The following is a 23,364-nucleotide window of genomic DNA, read 5'->3' as shown; positions in this document are numbered from 1 at the left end:
TGTTTTGGTCTGTTGTAACTCTTTTTCTTGACTTTTCACAACAGTTTGCTCTAACGGCGTCATAGGCACTTTGAACTGCCTGTCTCGTTGCTGCATCTGTTATTTTCGTCATATTTTGTGCTACTTCTTTTAACTCTTTGTCGAAACCTTCAGACTTCAGTTTCTTTCCAGATGAGAAGTCGTTCACTTGTTTCACCTTACTATGAAGAGCTTCGAAAGCGTTCTTAAAGTCAGCATTTGTTAAAGCTTCATTTGAACCATCTTCATCCGCTTGTATTTTTGTCCTTATTGACCCTATGAGTTGGGCTGCTTTAGCGTTGGCTTGGGCATCTAACCAGTCATTGTTAGCTTTTATATATTCTGCGCTTTTTCATTGCCTTTTGCATAGCCGCGTCGTTATTTTTACTTTCTTGTGCTAAGTTTTCATACTGTACGGTTTGGTTTTGCAACTGTAAAAGTTTTTCTGCCTTTACATTTGCTTCAACTTCTTTTTTATACTCATCGCTATCCATATATGTCTTCAGGGCTTTTTGTTTTATCTCTTCATCTTTCAGTATTTTATATTGAGTAGTATGGTTTTTCAAATTTATGACATCTTGTTCCATTTTTGCTACTTCTGCTGCTTTTTCTGACACTTTTTTCGCATATTCCTCTGTACTTAGTTCTTTCAGTTGTTCTTCTTTCTTCTTTTTCTCTACGTTTAACTCATTGAGTTTCTTTGTGTGTCTGTCATATTCTAGTTTCTTTTCGTTTTCACTTATTTGTTTCTGTATGTCTATGTTTGACTTTTTGACATCTGTTATTTGATTTTTGAGTGAACTCAAATTCATTTGACTTTGAGGGTTATAAGCTGTTCCGTCTGCAGCTCCACCATAGCCTGCCATTTTCGCTAAAAGTGCCGCTCTTAAACCTCCACTCTGTGCACCAATGACTCGGTTTAAAAGCATAGGATTGCTTGACATTTGTTGCAACATAGTGGGGTCATTCAGCATTTGTTGTTGCAACTGTTGTTGTGGTGTCAGTTTTACTATTGGATGTTTCAATGCTCTCTTCCTCTTACGTATATTCTTACGTAGCTTACGTGGCATTTTAAGTGAAGTTAAAAAGCGGTTTTTGACAGATGTTTTATTGTGACTTCTTCGTAAAGACTTTGTTGAGATTTCTTCGTAAATGAGTGTAAATGACCCAAAAATATATTTTAGGGTAGAAGGTTAGATATAACCTCTTTTCTAACCTCTTTTCTACCCTCTTGAATTTTCATGAATTTCTTCGTAAAGACTTTGTTAAGACTTCTTCGTAAAGACTTTGTTGAGACTTCTTCGTAAAGACTTTGTCAAGACTTCATCGTAAAGACTTTGTTGAGATTTCTTCGTAAATGACCCTAGTAGTATATTTTTGGTGTAAATTTCATGAAAATTCAAGAGGGTAGAAAAGAGGTTAGAAAAGAGGTTATATCTAACCTTCTACCCTAAAATATATTTTTGGTGTAAATTTCATGAAAATTCAAGAGGGTAGAAAAGAGGTTAGAAAAGAGGTTATATCTAACCTTCTACCCTAAAATATATTTTGTCTGATTTACACTCATTTACGATGAAGAAGTCTCAACAAAACATTTACGAAGAAGAAGTCTTGACAAAACATTTACGAAGAAGAAGTCTTGACAAAACATTTACGAAGAAGAAGTCTTGACAAAACATTTACGAAGAAGAAGTCTTGACAAAACATTTACGAAGAAGAAGTCTTGACAAAACATTTACGAAGAAGTCTTGACAAAACATTTACGAAGAAGTCTTGACAAATTCAAGAGGGTAGAAAGGAGGTTAGAAAAGAGGTTATATCTAACCTTCTACCCTAAAATATATTTTTGTCTGATTTACACTCATTGACGATGAAGAAGTCTCAACAAAACATTTACGAAGAAGAAGTCTTGACAAAACATTTACGAAGAAGAAGTCTTGACAAAACATGAAAACATATATAATTTGTGAAAAGTGAAACATTATATAATGTTTTCGACCAAGAAGACTAACAATTTTCCGAATAAAAACTTCATTTATACTAAACATCTTCAGGGCTAGAAGGCACGAAGTGCCTGGAAGCCCCACTACCTTTTTTTTTTTTTTTTTTTTTTTTTTTTTTTTAATATTATATAAAAAGTCTCTTTAATATCTATATTTCATATTTTTATCGATTTTTAAAGTTTTTGCGAAAAGTATTCAATTATTTTTGCTATTTGGTCGGGTAAATGTCAGATTTGCGACATTTTCTGATATGATATTCAGATTCTACGTTGATAATAATGCTTATAGAACCCTCTTGCTATTGTGTCAAAATTGCGAAACCAATAGCAAAAATATCTCGCAATATCAAAATTGAGATATTGAGTGAATTATGCATTATAGAGATTAAAAATCTGATTTGTGAAAACATCTCATCAGTTTCTAGCTAATTCAAAAATCTTTACTATCTTATTCGATTAAAATGAAAAGGGAATAGTTTCATTATGCTTTAAATGACAGCCTTATAATATAATCATAGTTTTCGCTCAATATGCAGCATTTTTTTTTCGAAATCTATGGTCAATATCCTAAATACTGATTGCTTTGCATTCATATCTCTTACATTTTCTATACCCACATCACTCTTCATTGCTATTCCTATCTTTTTCATTTTTGTTTGTTTCTCATAATTTCTCAAAAAACATGATAACTTGATATTTGTAAATATCATACTTTATAACGTAAATAAGAACTTGACCTATTAAGAAAAGCAGTAATGAAAAGAAAATCTGAAATTCATAAAAATTACAAGTTTCTGATGACAATTAGCTTAATTAAACCAGGTACAAGATTATATAATTGTATTTTATATCCAATTATCCATATAATATCTTATCCAGAAAAAATAACTTGATCAATACCAAATGATTTTTTAACTAGTAAATAAAGTATTTTCTTTACACACACATTGTATATCATAGTTTTTTTTTGGTTTCGCAAAACATCCAAAAACAAATATGCTATAAAAGTGACAATTTTAGCAAAACGAAACTCTTAATATATGTTAGTATTAACCTGCTTCGATTTACAGATATAATTTTTTGTAATTTAATTCGTGAAGGTTAACATATTAAAATACACGATGTGCATATTTATACAAAATGCTCAATGCGTAGAGTCTCTCATGCAACATCAGAAAAGTTATAAAATTAATAATCAGTTCTTATAATGAATAATATCATCATTCCAATTATATTTTCCAAAAGAGCTCATAATGTATAATTAAATTTACAGATAAAATAATAGCTATTCAAATAACATCAATATTAATCAATGAAATGCACAAATTTAAACTACATGTTCCACTTAGTCTGTAAATGCTTCTAAATTGCAATTTACATCTAATTTATCTCCGAAATCAGATATATTGATCTAATCTGCGATTAGACGAAAACCTATTCTCCAATTTCTTGATACATTTAAAATAATGATTATATTTGAACTGTTTCAGTTTTTTTTTGGAAAGATTTTTATTCAACGCTAAATACTGAAATTAAATGCTTAGTGAATTTAATAATTAATACAATAACATTAATTTTCTTTATTTGATTCATAAAATAATATTTTCTATACAATAATCAATTGATCAATTAAATATACTGGAGTTGAAAATACTAGATGATGTAAATAATCCTTTCTCACCGTCAAGTGAAAGAGGAATTTCCAGAAATGCATTTGTGCTTGGTGTAGAAGTTGTATTATGGGAGTAAAATAAGGGCTCAGGAGATGTAAACACTGGCTGATTAATTATAGGCATTATTGGTGTAACTTGAGTTACAGGTTGAACTTTTGGCGCTGGTGCTGGTTTGAAGTCATTATCAGAATTAGTTGGTGTACCATCATGCGCCTTTTGCATCTTACGATATTTATATCTACATTGTACATCACTTCTTCCAACCATTTCAGCTGCAACCTTTATCCATGATTTTTCGCCATATTTTTGAACTAAATCTAATAATTTCTTTTCTTCCTCAGGTGTCCAATGTTCTTTAGTGATACGCGGATCAATTACTCTATACCATCTTTGACTACATTGGCTACGAGTTCTTCCGCCTCCGACAAACTCGGCAACATCATTCCAATTTTCGCCACAGAGATGAACACCCATAATTAGACGGTAATCTTCGTTTGTGGTCCAAGAACGTGTTTTTCTTCTCGATGATTCTTTTGGCTCTTCTTCATCAGGGGGAGGAGGGGCTGCACGTTTTTCAGTTGCTAGAACATCATTTAGAAATTCCATTGAACTTTCACATTTAACAATAGCATTGATATCTTGCGAAATAGCATTGAACTTATTAGGATTTTGGATAATCATTGAGATATATCTACGTATTTGGCTAAAGTTAATGTTTGGATCTAAGTCAACTACGGAACTTTTAATTTTATTGATTGTCGCTTCGACTAAAGGATCAAAAACGGATGATAAGGATGAACTCCTCATGCAAAAATTTGAAATTCGTTTTTTTTTCAGAAAAAAAATATAACACAAAGGCGTCTCAAATTGATAAGTCAACGATAAATGTAAAAATATAAAATATAGTAAATATATAAGATATAGTTTATTTGTGATACATTATAAATTAATTTGAAAGAAATCAGTTTGAATCAAAATTGAATAACAGGGGTTTTGATAAAGCTAGGTTCCCAAATAAATATATATAATAAATTAAATGAAATAATGATATTAAATAATAATTTGAAAGCTGTAAAGCCGTCAAAATTCTATTTGAAGATTTAAGAACTAAGTTTTGAATTAATTGAATTGATAAACATGTAATGGTATCTCAAATGCTTTAAAAGTTTGATCCTCCGACAATCAAGTTTGCAATTTAATTAATAATAGTTTAATAAAACAGTCGAAAACAGGAATTCATTTTTAAGATCGTTACCGTGCTTTTTTATGGAAGAATTTTAATAGTTATTTTAAGTTGGGAGTTGTAGTTCGAATTATTAAAAGTTATATGAGAGCTTTAAATTTGAAAACACATTTCAGTTTGGTTATTTGATTGAGAACGTATTTCAAACACTTTTTGAAAGATCGAATCATAATTTGTAGAAATATAAATTGCACAACAGAATATATTATTTACTACACGATATCAATTTTGGAAAAGAAATTAAAAATTGATGTGCAAAATATGATCGGCAGATATCTAAGCAAATTAATCATTCATTTTAATGACTAGAAATTGAATAGGTTACTTTTTGAGTACTACGTATATTCAGAATTAATTTTAATCGCATTTCACCTTATATTTTATAAAAAGGTAGATTTCTATTTTTAAATTTGTATTCCTTACAATTTATAAAATCACCAAAATTGTATAATCCAAATCTAAACATGATTCCTATTTATACATTTTTCATACTTAACGGTCCCTTTCAAAATGAAAACAAAAACTTTTGAGGTTGTTCAAATTAAGGGTTTCGTTTTGCGAAAAAAACGTACAATACGCAATTTCGCTAAAAAACATTTAGCTAGCAATTTCGACCTTTGACTCCACTCAAGACGTCACTTTTTTAATTTTGCGGTATCATATTTTTGGAAAATCTTTATGAATATTATATAAAAAGTCTCTTTAATATCTATATTTCATATTTTTATCGATTTTTAAAGTTTTTGCGAAAAGTATTCAATTATTTTTGCTATTTGGTCGGGTAAATGTCAGATTTGCGACATTTTCTGATATGATATTCAGATTCTACGTTGATAATAATGCTTATAGAACCCTCTTGCTATTGTGTCAAAATTGCGAAACCAATAGCAAAAATATCTCGCAATATCAAAATTGAGATATTGAGTGAATTATGCATTATAGAGATTAAAAATCTGATTTGTGAAAACATCTCATCAGTTTCTAGCTAATTCAAAAATCTTTACTATCTTATTCGATTAAAATGAAAAGGGAATAGTTTCATTATGCTTTAAATGACAGCCTTATAATATAATCATAGTTTTCGCTCAATATGCAGCATTTTTTTTTCGAAATCTATGGTCAATATCCTAAATACTGATTGCTTTGCATTCATATCTCTTACATTTTCTATACCCACATCACTCTTCATTGCTATTCCTATCTTTTTCATTTTTGTTTGTTTCTCATAATTTCTCAAAAAACATGATAACTTGATATTTGTAAATATCATACTTTATAACGTAAATAAGAACTTGACCTATTAAGAAAAGCAGTAATGAAAAGAAAATCTGAAATTCATAAAAATTACAAGTTTCTGATGACAATTAGCTTAATTAAACCAGGTACAAGATTATATAATTGTATTTTATATCCAATTATCCATATAATATCTTATCCAGAAAAAATAACTTGATCAATACCAAATGATTTTTTAACTAGTAAATAAAGTATTTTCTTTACACACACATTGTATATCAAAAAAAAAAAAAAAAAAAGGTAGTGGGGCCTCCAGGCACTTCGTGCCCTCTAGCCCTGAAGATGTTTAGTATAACTTTGTCCGGACAAGTAAGGGTCTATCGTCGCTACAGGAAAAGTTACAGGCGTTCCAAGGAAGTATACTTTGAGAAGCCTTTTCCCCTTATAGAATGAGATAGGACGGTTATTTTACAAAACTGACAACACTTTGACCGAGTAGTTTTTTGTGCTGAACAAAAAGTGTCATATAAACATCTGTCAAGAACCGTTTTTTACTTCACTTAAAATGCCACGTAAGCTACGTAAGAATATACGTAAGAGGAAGGGAGCATTGAAACATCCAATAGTAAAACTGACACCACAACAACAGTTGCAACAACAAATGATGAATGACCCCACTATGTTGCAACAAATGTCAAGCAACCCTATGCTTTTAAACCGAGTTATTGGTGCACAGAGTGGAGGTTTAAGAGCGGCACTTTTAGCGAAAATGGCAGGCTATGGTGGAGCTGCAGACGGAACAGCTTATAACCCTCAAAGTCAAATGAATTTGAGTTCACTCAAAATCAAATAACAGATGTCAAAAAGTCAAAACATAGACATACAGAAACAAATAAGTGAAAACGAAAAGAAACTAGAATATGACAGACACACAAAGAAACTCAATGAGTTAAACGTAGAGAAAAAGAAGAAAAGAAGAACAACTGAAAGAACTAAGTACAGAGGAATATGCGAAAAAAGTTCAGAAAAAGCAGCAGAAGTAGCAAAAATGGAACAAGATGTTATAAATTTGAAAAACCATACTACTCAATATAAAGTACTGAAAGATGAAGAAATAAAACAAAAAGCCCTGAAGACATATATGGATAGCGATGAGTATAAAAAAGAAGTTGAAGCAAATGTAAAGGCAGAAAACTTTTACAGTTGCAAAACCAAACCGTACAGTATGAAAACTTAGCACAAGAAAGTAAAAATAACGACGCAGCCATGCAAAGGCAATGAAAAGCGCAGAATATATAAAAGCTAATAATGACTGGTTAGATGCCCAAGCCAACGCCAAAGCAGCCCAACTTATAGGGTCAATAAGGACAAAAATACAAGCGGATGAAGACATTCAAATGAAGCTTTAATGAATGCTGACTTTAAGAACGCCTTCGAAGCTCTTCATAGTAAGGTGAAACTAGTGAACGACTTCTCATCTGGAAAGAAACTGAAGTCTGAAGGTTTCGACAACGAGTTAAGAGAAGTAGCACAAAATATGACGAAAATAACAGATGCAGCAACGAGACAGGCAGTTCAAAGTGCCTATGACGCCGTTAGAGCAACTGTTGTGGAAAGTCAAGAAAAAGAGTTACAACAAACCAAAACAGACCTAGTAAATGCTTTCTTAAAAACGAAAAGTCAGGTAGGACATTATGCTGCAGATGGAACATATGTGCCAGCTGGTGGAACTTATATACCACCAAACCATCCAAGAGAAGCACCTGCACCAGGACTACCTAAAACATTTACATCGTCACATGGACACAGACACAGGCATGCACCAAAACCAACACAACAACCAACACAACAACCAACACCACAACCAACAGTTCAAAATCCAGCACCACAACCAACAGTTCAAAACACTGCACCACAACCAACAGTTCAAAACTGCACAGCAACAACACAAACAGAGCAAGGACATAAAAGAAGTAGAGAACAAGGAAACCAAAATTCTTAAAAATGCTTAAGGAAGACTATGGTTACCCAGATACTCTTGACTTAGTGACAGATATAAAGAAGCTATTAGAAAGTTCAAGGAAGGAAATACTGACCCGAACCTATTTAGCTTTATGGTTCAGCACCAAATGGGATATAATTTCAAACCTGAAATACAAGCTTGCTAAGGGATATGATTTAATAGCATATCATCCAAATGACATGGATGAATTTACTCCGAGATATTGTGTCAGAGATAAATGATAATTCAACTATCTTCATGAAACGCGTAAAAAATAGAGACGGAACGAAAGAAGAAAGGGTTATGAATGCGGATGGCTTAAATAGGGAACTTGTTAAAAACGTCTCGGAATATATGAAATGCCAGCAGATGAGGTACAAGAAACTCCACAGGAAGAAGTTCAGATACAACCAGACATGGAAGAAATAGTTCAGCAACAACAGCTAGAAGAGCCTGAAGGAAACGAACAAATCCCTCCTTTGGAAACTAACTTCACAGAACTAGATGAAGATTTGGAACAGCCGAAAAATCTTGACCCTCAAACAAGAGTATGCGGAGAATATGGAATCTTTCCAAGAGTCTAAGAAAAATTCAGCTGACATAGTAGAAGAATATCGAAAAATGTTCGCCGACATACAAAAGACTCCAAATCAGATGAAAATATTCAGCATAGAATGGAAGTACTGAAAGAAAATGTACGCAAATACAATAATCCTTTTTACTTACGACATATAACGTTCAATCTTTGGCTGAACTCGGTGAAAATAAAAGGTTAAATTTCAACAAAAATATAGAAATGAAACATTGTTTAAAGTTCATTCAGAATCTAACCAATATGAAACAAAACCTAACTTTTTTTGCAGACTATGGAAACTACAATGAGATGGGGTCATAAAGCTAATCCGGATAGGTGGTTCATAAACTTACAACCACAATTCCAAGAAGTTGTAGACGCAATGGAAGTGAATGGTGAACCAGATATAGCTGGTATTTTCAGCGCGGCTTTAATGCCATTGAAAGATATGAAACATGCAGATATTTTGGACCAGTATGAAATGAACATGGCTGATGGAAATATAACACCTGACGTTCTAGAACATTTATCTCAAAGAACTACACAGAACCATAGAGATGGTATATTTGGTGAAGAGTTTAGAAAGAAAGTTAGGGAGATAGAAGGAAGAGAACCTATTGTACATGACCTTGCAAACGAAAGTTTACAAAATGTCATAAAAACTTACTTTGCAGACAATGAACTGAGAAGGGATGAATATTTAAGAAAACTCAAATGGACAGTACCAAATGAAATGTTAGTATTGAAAAACATGTTCCTTGACAAAATAAAACCAACTACAGAAATAAATGACGCAAGACTGAAACATTGGGTAAAAGCTTTCCCATTCACAAAAATATTATTGGTAACATGGAAAGAAAACCAGAATGGCTACAAAAACATATATTGGAAACGAGCATATTCCATATGGACAAGCTATATTTGAAGAGCTTGAACCGGAAACTCAGGAAAGAGTCATGCAAACAATACGCGAAGACTCAAATACAAACTATGACAAAATCTTTCTAGGATATAGGTTACCTGAGATGGGCGACCAGAGCCCAAAGGCAAAAAGGACATGGGAAATTTACAACATACTGGGTGAACATGAGGCAAAGATGCAACAACTTGAAGCAGAAGGCAAGTTACCAAAAGCGACACCAAAGAAGAAGAGAAGAGTAGAACAAAGTGAAAATAGTGAAGAAGTAACTTCATCTAGTGAAAGTAGTGGCAATGAAGGAAAAAGAAGAGTTAAAAACTCAGTCAGGAAGAAAGTAAAGCTTGGTCCGAGTGGGTTCTATTATGAACATAAATCCAACTATTCTATATTTTTACCCATATGAAATGTACGCCGCTCAGAATATAACGCCAACAGTTTTGGATGCCATGAACGGAAATGTTTCCGAATGGTATAACGAATGCGACAATGCCATTAGAAGGTCAGAAATAGTTCCTGGAACTTACGAATATACAACTGCTGTTTCTTATGGAAACGTAGGTGAGTTTGGAGAAGGTTCTTCAACAACAGTAGATATTGCTTGCGACAGGTTTCATATTATTCCTATTGACAACTCATTCTTATACGTGGAACAAGACATTGAAATAAAACCTTCTGCCAAGTTGTCTGACAAGAAAGGTTGCAATGGAATTTTCTATGTCGGATACCAATATGCTCCAGAAGTTTTCATGGGATATAAGATATATTCTAACTCTGACTTAGTTCAAACAGTAACATGGGCAAACTATGAATGGTTCGCTTTGAGAAACTCAGTACAACCACAAGCTAGAGAACAAACAGACCAGTATGCAAATATTGAGAAAATAAGAAGACTTGACCCTAACGTTCCAGGAGTTTATGTTAACCTTTCTGGTTCAGATGGAACTGCTGCCACTAAAGTAAAACTGAAACTTAGAGTTCCTTTGTCATCTTTCCTCATCTTCAGGTTTTTAAGATACTTGCCAAACTGGGCAGGAAAAATTTCTATTGAACTTACTCCAAGCAAAAATAACTTAGTCATTGCACCAACACAAGACCCATTCAGCATTACTGTAGCTGGAACTGGTGGAGCCAAGTTCTGTGACTTTTGCAAAGACAAAGTTGACTTAGACTTTGGTTTCTCAAACTTCAACAATGAAGTAAACTATTATTTCAATGCTGCTGGAACTGCTTGGGACCCAGTTAAGTTTACATGCGAAAAGTTTGAATGCAAGAGAATAGAAAGCAGACTTGCAGTCTATATGTTGGACCCAGATATTTCAAATGCTTTAGCTGCCAAATATATTGCAGTTCCACTTATGTTCCCTATACACCAAATATCTGTCAAAGACTTTGCAGGTGAAGTTGGAAACCAAAGTGCTGACCCAGGTGCAAGAACAGATATTGCTTTAACAACTGCAATGAAACATGCAGATACTATGTTTGTACTGTTCAGACGAACTATAAATGACTATTCTTGTTTCTACAACCCCGGTATTAAATATCATATAAACATAGATGGCAAATATTATCCAAGAGAAGAATATTCTACAGTTGAGGATATGAGGTCATACAACTTGACATTAGATGCTATGAACTTTAACAACAACTTCACAACAACCATTAACCCTGAAATGCAAAGTTCTATTATGCCATATGTGAAAGTATGGACTCATACAGGAGGTCAAAAAACTCAATATACAAATGGAGACCGTTCAAACTTTTGGCTTGGCATTCCATTTGCTGACTCAGAAGACTTTATGGGTGGTATTTCAACTGTTGGTACTGTACAAATACAATATACTGGTGACAGAGACGGTCCAGATGAACTGAGAGCAAAGAAGTTTACAAAACCAATAGCACTTTTCACGGAAGATGCTCTTTTGAAGATTCGTTCGATGAAACCTGCTGGGGCTCCTCAGATTGGCATAACGACAGCTTCCATCGAGCAGATTTTGGCAGCAGGTCAGTAAGTTGTTCTTGAACTGACTTCTCTCCGTCAAATATTGACAGTACGCCAGTTTTGACATAATATTGTAAGATAAACTTACCTTTAGAAATATCTGTAAGTTTTGTTGTTATATTTTTGTCAACGTCAAGAACTTTCACCATTTCAGTTATACCAACTTTCTTTGCTTTATGGAAATATTTTGGTTCAGCAAATATTGCTATTCTATAACATTTACCATTGTTTGTATAAAGAACTATTCTGTCAATGTATTTGTATTGTTTGTGTGTGTAAACTTTGTTCTGCTTCAATTCGAAGAGATACTCGAATACGTCCATCTTTTTATTCTAAGTAAAATGTCATTTCCGAAAAATAGAAGCGTGAGTGTTTCAAAAGGTTTAATGGCGGTGGCAGATGTGAAGTTAAATTCACCAACTCAAACAAACAGTCAAAGTGTTGTTGTCAATGTCAAAGACAGAGATGTTGAAGTGGGGAAACCATACGAGGACGAAGATGGTATAACAATTGTTCCTGTAAAAGAACAACCAACATATCCTGAAGTTAGCAGAGACTTAAGTTCTGTTGCAGATATTCGAAACGACTACCAACAACTGAAAGACAAACTTCAAACTCAGGAGAAGATTTGTCAAGCTTTAAGTATAATGTTAAACTTGGTCGAACACAACCCTGTAAAAGTGAACTCATATGTCATTGCACCTCATGAAGTTTTGAAAGAACTATTGAAACTTTTGACAGAGGCAGACGATATAAACATCAAAGAAATAGAACCCGACATTAGTTGCTGTGGTGTTTCATATAATGTCATTGACAAGATATACGTTATGAAAGGAGGTGAAACGTTGAACTTAAAGTATAGTTTCCCAGACGTCATAAAAATATTTGACGACCACAACATTTCATTAAAATTTATTTGCTAAGTAAAAATGTCAAAACTTCTTGAAAGATGTTTGAAGAAAAATAATATAGACTTTATTTCATGTAAAGGACTTTACACACTTTTGAACGATATGAAAGTCCCTGTTTTGTTTGTTCGTGTAGACAAAGGAAAGTTCTATGTCTTTACAAAATATTTGAACTTCTTAGACAGAGAACTTCAAGAAACGCCATGTGAAAGTTTAGATGAAGTTCTTCTCCACTTTCAGAAAAACTTTTAAATATATATAAATGGCAGAAGATATAATGGTTTATACTATTACGACTAAAAACCCTGGGTCATATAATTCTATAACAACAAACTTACAAAGTCCTCAAGGACGGTATTGTAAACTAACCTTAAACACAATGACGACTAAAGCCTGTTTTGCTCTTTTGACACCAGAAGACTTTATTGTTGTGAATGGTAAAAAATACTCCTTTGAAGATACTTACTCAGATATACCACCAACAGGTTTTGTTGACTTATTTAATACTTTAAGTACGGGTGTAACATGTGCTGCAACTAGAGCAGGTTTCATTATGTTTGGATGTCCGACTGAGTTTACTATAAACGATATGAGCTATAATACAAAACTTATTTCTGGTTTTTACTACCAACAGTTTCCTATAACAGGAAAAGGTGTCATACAAGGAATGTCTATTCCATTGACATTAAGCACACCAATCTTATATATTGTTTCAAACTTAGGTTCAAAGTGTTATTCGAATGTCGACAGAAACTATTATGACCAAAAGATACTTATGCGTATAAACAATACTTTCTCTGCTGGTTTGCCTATTGTTCATTCGAATGCAGAATTTTCAACCTTAGTGAACTCAAACACTTTGGCAAGTATAACGTTGACATTAGTTGACGCAAACTTTGTTCCTGTAAAACTTTTATGTCCTATGTATTTGTCAATGACGGCAGAAAGTTTCGAATTGGAAGATGCAACTGGTGAAAGTATTGTATTACAAGAACAACTTCAACAACAAATAGCTCAAGAACAACAAATGCAACAAATGCAACAACAAAGTCAAGAATAAAAAAAATATTTTTTTATTTTTATAAAAATGTACAGAATAGATGTTTCAGATTTTTATGACTTCCAAGCATTCAGAAATATGTGTCCATTTCGAGACTATAACAAAGCAGTCGAGAATTTGAAACGTTTAGTCATTTATGTTGACTCTGCCCCAGAATGTTATGTCATGAAAGAATGGGATGTTGTCTTTAACAAACCTAAAGCGACAATAGTTTCAGAACAAGAATGTAGACAGAAACTTAAGAAAATAAAAGTCGTACAAGTTGGCATGAAGATGTTAGATGCTTGGGATATCTTATTGTCAAAACTTGAAGATTTTTCAGTTCGAGGTATAAAGTTCTATACACCTTCTCCAAACTTCTATTCTATCTTCACTGGATATAAATATGAACAAGTAGAATGGAAAGAAAATATTATAGAAGCTTGGTTAGACCATGTCAAAGAAATTATATGCAATGGAAACGAAAAGGTTTATGAGTATATCTTATGTTGGTTTGCAAACATCTTACAACATCCAAGTGCTAAAAATGAAACTGCTCTCATTATAATTGGAAAACAAGGAACTGGTAAGAATACTTTCTTTACAGATATCTTATGCAAACTGTTAGAAGGTTATTCGAATCCGAATATGACAAACTTAGAAAACATCTGTGGCAAGTTTAACTCCTCACTAGAGAATATGAAACTTATAGTTTGCAATGAACTTCAAAGTATAGATACAACAAAAGTTTTGAACTCAGATGCTTTGAAGAGTCTTATAACAGACAAAGTTGGAGTTGTTGAAAGAAAGTATAAAGACCAAAGAGTTTGTGAAAATGTTGCAAACTTCATTATGGTTTCAAACAATGCTGTTCCGATGAAGTTAGAAAGTTCTGACAGAAGATATGTAGTTGTCAGAACGTCAGAAGCTCATATGCAAGATACAGAATATTTTGACGACTTAGCAGAAACTTTGACATCTGACTTTTACAACCACTTGTTCTCATATTTTATGACATTAGATATTTCAAAGTTCAATCCAAGACAAATTCCACATACCGAAGAGAGACAAACATTGTTAGAAGCAAACAAGAGTGTATATGAACTGTTCATAGATGAAACTGACTTTGAGTGTTTAGATGAAAGGTCATTGTACGATTCGTATAAACAATATTGTCAAGAATATGGTTATATGACAGCGTCTAAACGAACATTCTTGGCAAATGTCAAAAGTCTTTTAGACGTACAGAATGGTGTATATACAAAGAAAAATTTTTTCTGAGTAAATTTAAAAAAAAATATTTTTTTATCCGATAGAAAAGATGGCAAAATTCATCTCAGTAAATAAGTACATGTCAGGACTTAAAGAAGAACTAGACCCATTCACATATTTGAATGTTTACTTCTACCATTTTGAAAAGTCTTCATTCAGCAAAGTTTGGAACATCGAACCAGTTAAGTTTGCTATTGTGACTAAAAATGGTGCGAAATTTGAAGACTTAGACATAGAAGGTTTGTTAGCAGTCAAAGAAAGTTTTGACAGAAGGTTTTCAAACCTTAAAGAAGGCAAAGCATACAAACTTGTTATACCTTATGAACCAAAGAAAGCAGACGACTATGAATATTATGAGTCTAAGATAGTTGAAGTTCAAGGTAAATTGGGTAAAAAGATTTTAGAGTCTAAGCCAGTGTTTGCTCCTAAAGAGGAAGAGAACATTGACATTGACCCAGAAATGTTCTAAAAATAAAATTTTATTTTTACATGTCAAATTTCTTTTTCTCTGGAACTGGTTCAGGTTCTTTCTTCTCTTCTTCTTTTTTCTCTTTCTTTTCTTTCTTCTTCTTTTCTGGTGGAGTTATGTCAAATTTGGCGCAACTATATTTATGTAAAAGTTCTTTGTCCTTTAATAGCTCTTCTATTCTGTTTTCTATTTCATCTTCAAGAACAGCGCATGTGTCTTCTTTGCATTCTAAGAACTTTTGTTGGACTTCATCTTTCCAATCGGCGTCATCTCTGTCAACAAGTCTGTCATTGACAAATTTTAAGACTGCTCTGCTTAATGTTTTATGGTTCTTGTCATATTCCCAGAAACAGAACTTTAGAACAAATTCACCTTTCTTGTTTACACTATGTAAGATTTTATGGTCGACAGATGTTTTGCTGTCGAAAAGCTTGTCTCGAATATAGATAGCGAAATCGCTAGACATTTTCTAAAAGATAAAAATTTTAATTTTTCTAAAAATATGTTAGAAAAAAAGTTTGCTGACATTGACAAGAAATTTGAGAATGTTTTAAATAAGAACAAGAGGAAGTTAGAAAATGCTCAGATAAAGCCTATACATGACAAGTTCTTATTTGCTCAGAATGGTATAACAGGTCTAATTGCACCACCTGGGTCGGGTAAGACTTTCACTTATCTTAAAATGGCTGCACAACAACAAGAACTAGATGAGAAGAACCCATTCTATGAGTTAGTTGTCATTTGTAGTACTTCTGGTCAATTTGACCAAACCGTCAATTCGTTCAAAGATATTATAAAGAAGTCTAAGTTAGTATGTATAAAAGACTCTGAGTTGTTAGATTGGATAAAGAAGTACCAAAGAAGAGTTTTGAAGTATAATGCTATAAATGAGTATATAAATTCTAAGTTTAAAGACCCAAATGAGGAAATGCAGAGAATATTAGAGAAGAAACACTTCAGAAACAAACAGAAAGAGATAGAATACATTTCGAAGAAATTGCAATCTTACGATTGGAAGACATACCCTCATAGGTGTCTTCTTATCTTAGATGACTTTGCTTCTCATCCTTTGCTTAAGAATAGAGAACAAGATATGTGTCGAATTCTTAAGAAGCTCAGACACTTTAACATCTCAGTTGTCATTTGTGTACAGACAGCAAAGAGTTTAAGTAAGGATGTTAAAAGAATACTTACTGACATTATACTTTTCCCCGGATTGTCCGAAGACGATTTCATGGAACTTATGAAAGAGTCCATGGCAGGTAAGTTTGACAGATATGAACTATGGGAGAAGTATAAAGTCATACAAGACCCTCATACTTCTTTCAGAATTCATATCTACGCAAACAAAGTTCAAATTGTAAAAAGTCAAGCTTGAAAAATAAATGGTTCATTTACTCTACTTGTTTGAAGTTGTCAAAATACTCTGTTATTTTTTCCTTCAGTAGCGGTAAGTCTTCTTTGAAGGTAAAAATTGTACAACCTTTCATATCATAGTGTGTTTGAGGTAACGTATCTTGAACTATTTGTTTCACATCTTCATTCGGTGTCATTGAAATCGGTAAGTTTTCGCGATAGAACCAATTTCTGTCAGATTTGTAAATCTTAGCAAGGTCGTAAAAGCTTTTGTTGTTTCTTCTGACTAAATGCAACATAACCATATCTTTATCTTCTTCATTTTCCATCTCTTCAGTATAAATCATATACTTATAGTTCTTTTCCTTACCTTTTGGTACCAAACGTGGTATTCTTTTCTGAATGCTTTTGTCTTTTGCTTCAAGCTTGTTTTCCATCTCTTCACGTTCTGCTTTATATAGTTCATCTAACATCATGAAAATATAACAAGCATAACGAGGTGAAGCCCACATTGCTACGGCATTTACTAAAAGTCTATGAACATAATATCCTCTCAAACCAGGAGCCAAATTCTTGCGATTTTCGTACGGAATCTCTACCCTCGGTTTTCCGAGGGTAGCAAACATATGAGGAAATTCTTCTAAAAGTTCTTTTGTCTGTTGGTTTTCAAACCAATGATATGCTTGCTTTGTAGAACGAAGAGCGTTCAAAATACTTTGCATCTGGTACATATCGTCTTTGACCGAACGAATGAGACGTAACTGTTTGTTATACTGTATGTACTCGTATTCTTCATTTATAGCTTCATGGATTATAACTGTTGTTGTGTTCTCGGTTGTTGACATATCTGTCTTTATATTCCGGATAAAAAAAATATTTTATAAAAAACTAACTTTATTTTTTCTGTCTTAAGGAAATTCACTGTTTTCATGTGTTTTATGCAAGACCGAAAAAAGTCGGTCTAGAGAAATTTCACTGTTTTCATGAGTTTTAGGCGACTAAGGTTTCTTACCTACTCGCTGTTCTTCACTGTTTTCATACGGAATCTCTTCTCTCGGTTTTCCGAGGGAAGCAATCTTATGCCATTTTACTCAGATTTTCATACGGAATTCAGCAAAAATATAATTTAGGGTAGAAGGTTAGATCTAACCTCCTTTCTAACCTGTTTTTTTCACAAGCGTTTTACATGGTAAACGTTATTTTTACATTATGACACGAAGTGAAGGTTGACACTTCGTCAAAAAAATCCCTGAAATCATATCTTACATACAAAATAAAAAAAATAAAATGACACTTTTTCATTAGATAACTGTTATTTTTTGACGAAGTGAACATTGACACTTCGTCAAAAAAATCCCTGAAATCATATCTTACATACAAAATAAAAAAATAAAATGACACTTTTTCATTAGATAACTGTTATTTTTTGACGAAGTGAACATTGACACTTCGTCAAAAAAATCCCTGAAATCATATCTTTTATACAAAAAAATGAAAAAAATGACACTAACTTTATTTTCTGACTTTCACAAAAGACCAAAAATAAACGCTTTACATGTATTTTTCAGCAACTTCGTCAAATAATTTTATAGCTTTATCTATCTCATCTACTTCAAACGTTTCTTTACCTTTTATGGGAGCACCATATATTTTCTCAAACTTTTCAAGTAGTTCTGTTTCTGCAGCTCTCATATCATTAGCAAACACAACCTTGACTCTATTGACTGTACTGTCATATCTTTGAGTTATATTATATGTTCTTCCTATCTTATATCTCTTTGTATTGAAGTCCTTCGGTTTCTGAACGATGTAAAGTAAGCCTTCACTGCAACGTTCCGTATCGAATGAACCATATGTTATGAAGTTATATCCAACAACTGGGTCTAACCATAACAAAACTATTGGTATAAGACTTTTGTCTATAAGATATGCTGCAGTTCCATAGAATCTTACCGATATCATAAGCCCAGGATTTCTTGTCAAAATTTTCTGAGTAGAAGCATTTCTAACCCAGTCCTTCGGTTTCTTTCCAAATGGAGATATAATGTCTGACAAAGAATATTTGTTGTATTTCTTTGAGTATCTTACGTTTAAATCACCTATTCTAACCAATTTGGTGTCATTGTCTATCTTTCTAACTGTTTCAAACTCAATGTTTGTCATTTCTGTTCTTACATACAAAATAAAAAAATAAATAAAAATAAAACTAACTTTATTTTTTATTTCGGGAAAACTCATGAAATTTGGTCATTTTTCAGCAAAAATAAAGTTTAGGTGAAGTGGTGCGATCTCACCTGTTTTTTCACCTCTTTTTTCACAAGCGTTTTACATGAATTGTACGATGTATATTTGAAATCCTAAACAGTTTTGTAGCCTCTATTTCTTCTTTTAGTACATCGAATGTTTTAACAATGCCGAAAGTTTCTTTATACTTCTTCTTGACGTCAGACAGAAGGAAATCTTCTGCTGTTGGATAGTTTTTGTCAAGACTTCATTGTAAATGACCAAAAATATATTTTATGTTAGAATGTTAGATCTAACATGTTTTCTAACACGTTTTCTAACATGGTCTAAAACACACAAAACTCATGAATTTTCAAGACTTCATCGAACTTAAATGTTTTGTCAAGACTTCATTGTAAATGACCAAAAATATATTTTATGTTAGAATGTTAGATCTAACACGTTTTCTAACACGTTTTCTCACATAACTATTTACAAGCGTTTTACATGGTATATGTTGCGATGGTTCATGACTCTAAACAGTTTTGTAGCTTCTATTTCTTCTTTTAGTACATCGAATGTTTTAACTATGCCGAAGGTTTCTTTATACTTCTTCTTGACGTCAGATAGAAGGAAATCGTCAGCAGTTGGATAGTTTTTGTTCAGAAATGCTAACATGTCCATTTTATCTTCTGCTGGCTTTTCTGCTTCTTTCTTTAAGTCTGCATAGTCGTTTCTCATTCTTTCTATCTCTTTGACGGAGTAGTTATATTTCCTAATTGCTGCCTTACATTTTGAACATTGCGGGTTCATTTTTGCGTTATATTCTGAAACCTTACCTGCTAAAACAACTAAAGCGTCAATGGTTTTCTTTAACTCAAAAGTTGCTGGTTTTATCTGTTTATTCCATACTTTACCTCTTCTATCTTCATCTCTTATCTGCCATACACATTCAGCAACTAACGAAACAAAGTTGTCGTAGGTCTTAAATTCTTCAGATTTATATATGTCAGAAACATTCTTATATACCATGTCGCAATCTTTGTCCATAACCTTATGGTTGCAATGAAATCCTAGAAACTCATAGTTTACCTTTCGTATGAACTTCTTTATTTCTACTGAGTCAGTTGGTTTCACTTCTATTTCATCGAATTCAGGAATAGTGAGTTTTTGTTGCTGAATTTCAGGCAATTTGGGTAAATGGTCGATGAGGTCCTGCATTTCATAAAGATACTGTTCATTTGTTTCATCTTTCGCACTACAGTCTAAATTACATGTTAAAAGTTCTTGCTTTATCTTCTGGATTTCTGTTTCAAAAGTATATGAAGAAGGAATGAAGCTTTTCATCTCTACTAACATAGATGTTGGATTCATGACTAACGAGTTTGGTGCTGTAGTTGTTTGAAGTGTTGTTGTGCCGATTGTTGACATTTTTATTTTTTTATACAAAATAAAAAAAATAAAAAAAATAAAAAAAATAAAACTAACTTTATTTTTTATTTCGGGAAAATTCATGAAAATTCAAGAGGTTAGAAAAAACAGGTGAAAAAACATTTACGAAGAAGTCTTGACAAATCATTTACGATGAAATCATGACAAAACATTTACACTCATTACGAAGAAGTCTTGACAAAACATGTACGATGAAGTCATGACAAAACATGTACGATGAAGTCATGACAAAACATTTACGATGAAATCATGACACTTTTTCATTAGATAACTGTTATTTTTTGACGAAGTGAAGGTTGACACTTCGTCAAAAAAATCCCTGAAATCATATCTAACATACAAAAAAATACAAAAAATGACACTTTTTCATTAGATAACTGTTATTTTTTGACGAAGTGAAGGTTGACACTTCGTCAAAAAAATCCCTGAAATCATATCTTACATACAAAAAAATACAAAATAAAACTAACTTTATTTTTTCTGTCTTAAGGAAATTCATGAAAATTCATGAGGTTAGAAAACGTGTTAGAAAACGTGTTAGATCTAACATTCTAACATAAACTTTATTTTTGGTCCGGGAACAACTTTCTCTCAATTGGAGCTGTAGCATACTCTTTGCGTAAACGGTTCAGACCTTCTTCGAACTCTTGGTCTCTCTTCGATTTGGATTGAGATTGGAATTGCTGAGGTGGAGCTTGCTGGAACATCCAAGGGTTGGGGAAGTAAGGCATAGGCAAAGGAGGGTAGTTCGGGAAGCCTTGTGGTGGGTAGTAACCTTGAGGTGGAAATTGGTAGTAATTTGGTGGAGGTACTTGCTGGAACTGAGGTTGCTGAGGAGACTGTTGTGGTTCTTTAGGTTCCTCTGGTTTGGGAATGGACTGGGTTGGTGGGACGTGGGACATTCGTTTGTGTCCTGTCGGAAGGAAGAACTTTTCCTGTCGGAAGGAAGAACTTTTCCTGTCGGAAGGAAGAACTTTTCCTGTCGGAAGGAAATTTTTTTCCTGTCGGAAGGAAAATTTTTTCCTGTCGGAAGGAAAAACTTTTTCTGTTGGAAGGAAAAACTTTTTCTGAAGTTCGACCAAAAAGTTCTCAATTTTCGAAAATTTGAATGGTTTACGGACGGACAACTGGAAGAGTTCTTCCTGTCGGAAGGAAAAATTTTTTCTGTCGGAAGGAAAATTTTTTCCAGTTGTCGGGAAAATATTTTCCTGTCGGATGGAAGGACTCGGAATGCAAGAAAGACTTGACGAGGCAATTTACCTAATTGAACTTAACGACTGCGTAAAAGACTACTTGCGCAAGGTCATGAAGCCCAAGGTCAAGTTCACCACTATTTCTGGAAGGGCTGCCTTGAATCTCGAGACTTCGACTGGAATTCCAATTCAAATACCAGAAAACACTCCTTTCGACGACATAAAGCAAGCAAAGAAAGAAGCTCTTGTTAAGTTCCTAAACAAACGTCCTTGGATAAAAATACCAAACAAGGAGAAACCCCCTACCCCATATGAAATTGGCAATTCAGTCTCTCCTTCGCTTCTCGGGTCAACCATTCTACATAACCTGTGAAGGCGACATCCAACCAGTTCAGTAAACCTTAACGTTTAACTGCACTTTTTTATGTTTTTTGTGAAAGTGTCAAAAATAAATTGTTTTCATGAGTTTTCTACGATGTTAGAAAAAATGTTATTTTCTAATATCTTCACATTCAATACTTTTTCAGCACTTTTCCGTAGTTATATATGAAAGACAATTCGAGATAAAAGTCATAGTACAATGGAATAATATGTTGCCACCATTTGTTGTGAACCAAACTTGAAAGTCAGAGAAACTGTTACTAGGTGGTTCGTAGAATTTAGAAGCAAAGTCATAAAAGTCCTTACCAATACATAGAAAACTATTGTTGCTTGAACTGAAACTTGCATGACACATAACATTTTGAGGGTCAAACACGTTTCTATAAACTGTCAAATCTGCTGGTGGAAGTATAAATTGAAATGGACCATCTGGTGGTAATGGTTCGTTCTGGTTTAGTAACCGAAGAAATTGTGCCCAAGAACGTTTGTCTACTTTCCAAAATAAAAACTCTGTATCTCTTGGAGGGTTAATTTCAATCTTTTGAAATGAAACGGTGGAGTTCATCTTGTCATATTCTAGTTTCAGATAGTATGTTCCATTTAGTAAAGAGTCGTATTTTTCTTGAAATTCCCAATAATATTTGTTCATTTGAGTTTGAAAGTCATTTAGAGTTTTCTCAAGACTTTCGTCTGAACGAACTGTAAAGATTCTCATTTCGTCAAATTTGTCTATTAGACCATCAGAACCTTTATACTGCCCATGAAATATACTGCGAACATAAATGCGTTAGTTCTATTTGAAAACAAAACTCTTCTAAATCCTATTGCCTTTGCATCTGAAGGACTTTGAAGCCAACGAATTGGATAGTCAAACCTGTATACTCGGGATGAAATTTCTTCATCTGAAATAGTCCTACCAGCATTTGTAAAGATATAGTCTAACGGTTTTGTATCTGCTACTTTTGTTCTTTGTTTTTCAGCCTGAAGCATTTAATATATGTAAAAATATATTGTTTTAAAATGGTATGCCATTTCATATTTCTCATCTAACAAACAAGTTTCCCAACGGTCTTCTCCAACAAACTCAGCGTACATTTCAAATTCGAATAAAAAAATGTCACTTTTTTAAAATAAATTTTTTACTTCATGCAATGTTTAACACATCGAAAGGCATGTCCATAAGACGTTCTTCTTCTAACCTCTCTAGTCTGTTTGGATAATTGGCACGTGCTGTTTCCAAATCCATTTCGTAGGTCAGACCAGCCAGTTTGTCATAGACTTTTATGGGTCTTCCTTTCTTATATTTAAACTTCTTCGAAACTCTCCAACCATATCTTTGCAACTCTGCTTTTATTCTAGCAGATTTTCTATCCATTCTATATGGGGGCATTTTTATAAAAATAAA

At 33.1% G+C, this 23,364-nt stretch overlaps 15 protein-coding genes and 1 pseudogene across 16 annotated transcripts, besides 3 other annotated features; 7 read left to right on the top strand and 9 right to left on the bottom strand.

Moving 5' to 3' along the window:
- Positions 1–2,139: part of a mobile genetic element that runs on past the window's edge.
- TVAGG3_1025370 (protein of unknown function, DUF4106 family) lies at positions 615–1,088 on the bottom strand (the record flags this gene model as incomplete). Its single annotated transcript, XM_051254970.1, has 1 exon — positions 615–1,088. A coding segment is annotated over one exon (474 nt), but the record flags the coding sequence as incomplete, so codon positions are not given.
- Positions 2,039–2,139: a terminal%2Cinverted (terminal inverted repeat of Maverick-3 transposon ID:TVAGG3_1025360).
- A 1,150-nt stretch (positions 2,140–3,289) lies between these two features.
- On the bottom strand, positions 3,290–4,510 carry TVAGG3_1025350 (RNA polymerase II transcription regulator recruiting protein; the record flags this gene model as incomplete). Its single annotated transcript, XM_001303131.2, has 1 exon — positions 3,646–4,500. One exon carries the CDS (start codon positions 4,498–4,500, stop codon positions 3,646–3,648), a length of 855 nt encoding a protein of 284 aa, XP_001303132.1.
- A 2,227-nt stretch (positions 4,511–6,737) lies between these two features.
- Positions 6,738–7,025, top strand: TVAGG3_1025340 (protein of unknown function, DUF4106 family; the record flags this gene model as incomplete). Its single annotated transcript, XM_051254969.1, has 1 exon — positions 6,738–7,025. One exon carries the CDS (start codon positions 6,738–6,740, stop codon positions 7,023–7,025), a length of 288 nt encoding a protein of 95 aa, XP_051080543.1.
- A 1,971-nt stretch (positions 7,026–8,996) lies between these two features.
- Positions 8,997–23,364: part of a mobile genetic element that runs on past the window's edge.
- Positions 10,072–11,046, top strand: TVAGG3_1025330 (protein of unknown function, DUF4106 family; the record flags this gene model as incomplete). Its single annotated transcript, XM_051254968.1, has 1 exon — positions 10,072–11,046. A coding segment is annotated over one exon (975 nt), but the record flags the coding sequence as incomplete, so codon positions are not given.
- TVAGG3_1025320 (uncharacterized protein) lies at positions 13,350–13,634 on the top strand (the record flags this gene model as incomplete). The annotated part of the gene is made up of 1 exon (XM_051254967.1): positions 13,350–13,634. The coding sequence occupies one exon, from the start codon at positions 13,350–13,352 to the stop codon at positions 13,632–13,634; it is 285 nt and encodes a 94-aa protein (XP_051080541.1).
- On the top strand, positions 13,662–14,611 carry TVAGG3_1025310 (uncharacterized protein; the record flags this gene model as incomplete). Its single annotated transcript, XM_051254966.1, has 1 exon — positions 13,662–14,611. A coding segment is annotated over one exon (950 nt), but the record flags the coding sequence as incomplete, so codon positions are not given.
- On the top strand, positions 14,965–15,354 carry TVAGG3_1025300 (protein of unknown function, DUF4108 family; the record flags this gene model as incomplete). Its single annotated transcript, XM_051254965.1, has 1 exon — positions 14,965–15,354. One exon carries the CDS (start codon positions 14,965–14,967, stop codon positions 15,352–15,354), a length of 390 nt encoding a protein of 129 aa, XP_051080539.1.
- TVAGG3_1025290 (uncharacterized protein) lies at positions 15,371–15,820 on the bottom strand (the record flags this gene model as incomplete). Its single annotated transcript, XM_051254964.1, has 1 exon — positions 15,371–15,820. The coding sequence occupies one exon, from the start codon at positions 15,818–15,820 to the stop codon at positions 15,371–15,373; it is 450 nt and encodes a 149-aa protein (XP_051080538.1).
- On the top strand, positions 15,857–16,732 carry TVAGG3_1025280 (protein of unknown function, DUF4106 family; the record flags this gene model as incomplete). Its single annotated transcript, XM_051254963.1, has 1 exon — positions 15,857–16,732. The coding sequence occupies one exon, from the start codon at positions 15,857–15,859 to the stop codon at positions 16,730–16,732; it is 876 nt and encodes a 291-aa protein (XP_051080537.1).
- TVAGG3_1025270 (KilA, N-terminal/APSES-type HTH, DNA-binding family) lies at positions 16,749–17,555 on the bottom strand (the record flags this gene model as incomplete). Its single annotated transcript, XM_051254962.1, has 1 exon — positions 16,749–17,555. The coding sequence occupies one exon, from the start codon at positions 17,553–17,555 to the stop codon at positions 16,749–16,751; it is 807 nt and encodes a 268-aa protein (XP_051080536.1).
- On the bottom strand, positions 18,262–18,672 carry TVAGG3_1025260 (organellar and viral DNA polymerase type B; the record flags this gene model as incomplete). The annotated part of the gene is made up of 1 exon (XM_051254961.1): positions 18,262–18,672. One exon carries the CDS (start codon positions 18,670–18,672, stop codon positions 18,262–18,264), a length of 411 nt encoding a protein of 136 aa, XP_051080535.1.
- On the bottom strand, positions 19,507–20,364 carry TVAGG3_1025250 (organellar and viral DNA polymerase type B; the record flags this gene model as incomplete). Its single annotated transcript, XM_051254960.1, has 1 exon — positions 19,507–20,364. A coding segment is annotated over one exon (858 nt), but the record flags the coding sequence as incomplete, so codon positions are not given.
- Positions 20,949–21,287, bottom strand: TVAGG3_1025240 (uncharacterized protein; the record flags this gene model as incomplete). Its single annotated transcript, XM_051254959.1, has 1 exon — positions 20,949–21,287. The coding sequence occupies one exon, from the start codon at positions 21,285–21,287 to the stop codon at positions 20,949–20,951; it is 339 nt and encodes a 112-aa protein (XP_051080533.1).
- Positions 21,601–21,926, top strand: TVAGG3_1025230 (uncharacterized protein; the record flags this gene model as incomplete). The annotated part of the gene is made up of 1 exon (XM_051254958.1): positions 21,601–21,926. A coding segment is annotated over one exon (326 nt), but the record flags the coding sequence as incomplete, so codon positions are not given.
- TVAGG3_1025220 lies at positions 22,386–22,949 on the bottom strand (annotated as a pseudogene). Its single transcript has one exon. A coding segment is annotated over exon 1 (564 nt).
- Positions 23,104–23,334, bottom strand: TVAGG3_1025210 (uncharacterized protein; the record flags this gene model as incomplete). The annotated part of the gene is made up of 1 exon (XM_051254957.1): positions 23,104–23,334. One exon carries the CDS (start codon positions 23,332–23,334, stop codon positions 23,104–23,106), a length of 231 nt encoding a protein of 76 aa, XP_051080531.1.

The sequence above is a fragment of the Trichomonas vaginalis genome, chromosome I, assembly GCF_026262505.1.
Source record: "Trichomonas vaginalis G3 chromosome I, whole genome shotgun sequence".
Classification (NCBI taxonomy): domain Eukaryota; phylum Parabasalia; order Trichomonadida; family Trichomonadidae; genus Trichomonas; species Trichomonas vaginalis.
This window is presented reverse-complemented; position numbering and strand designations above follow the sequence as displayed.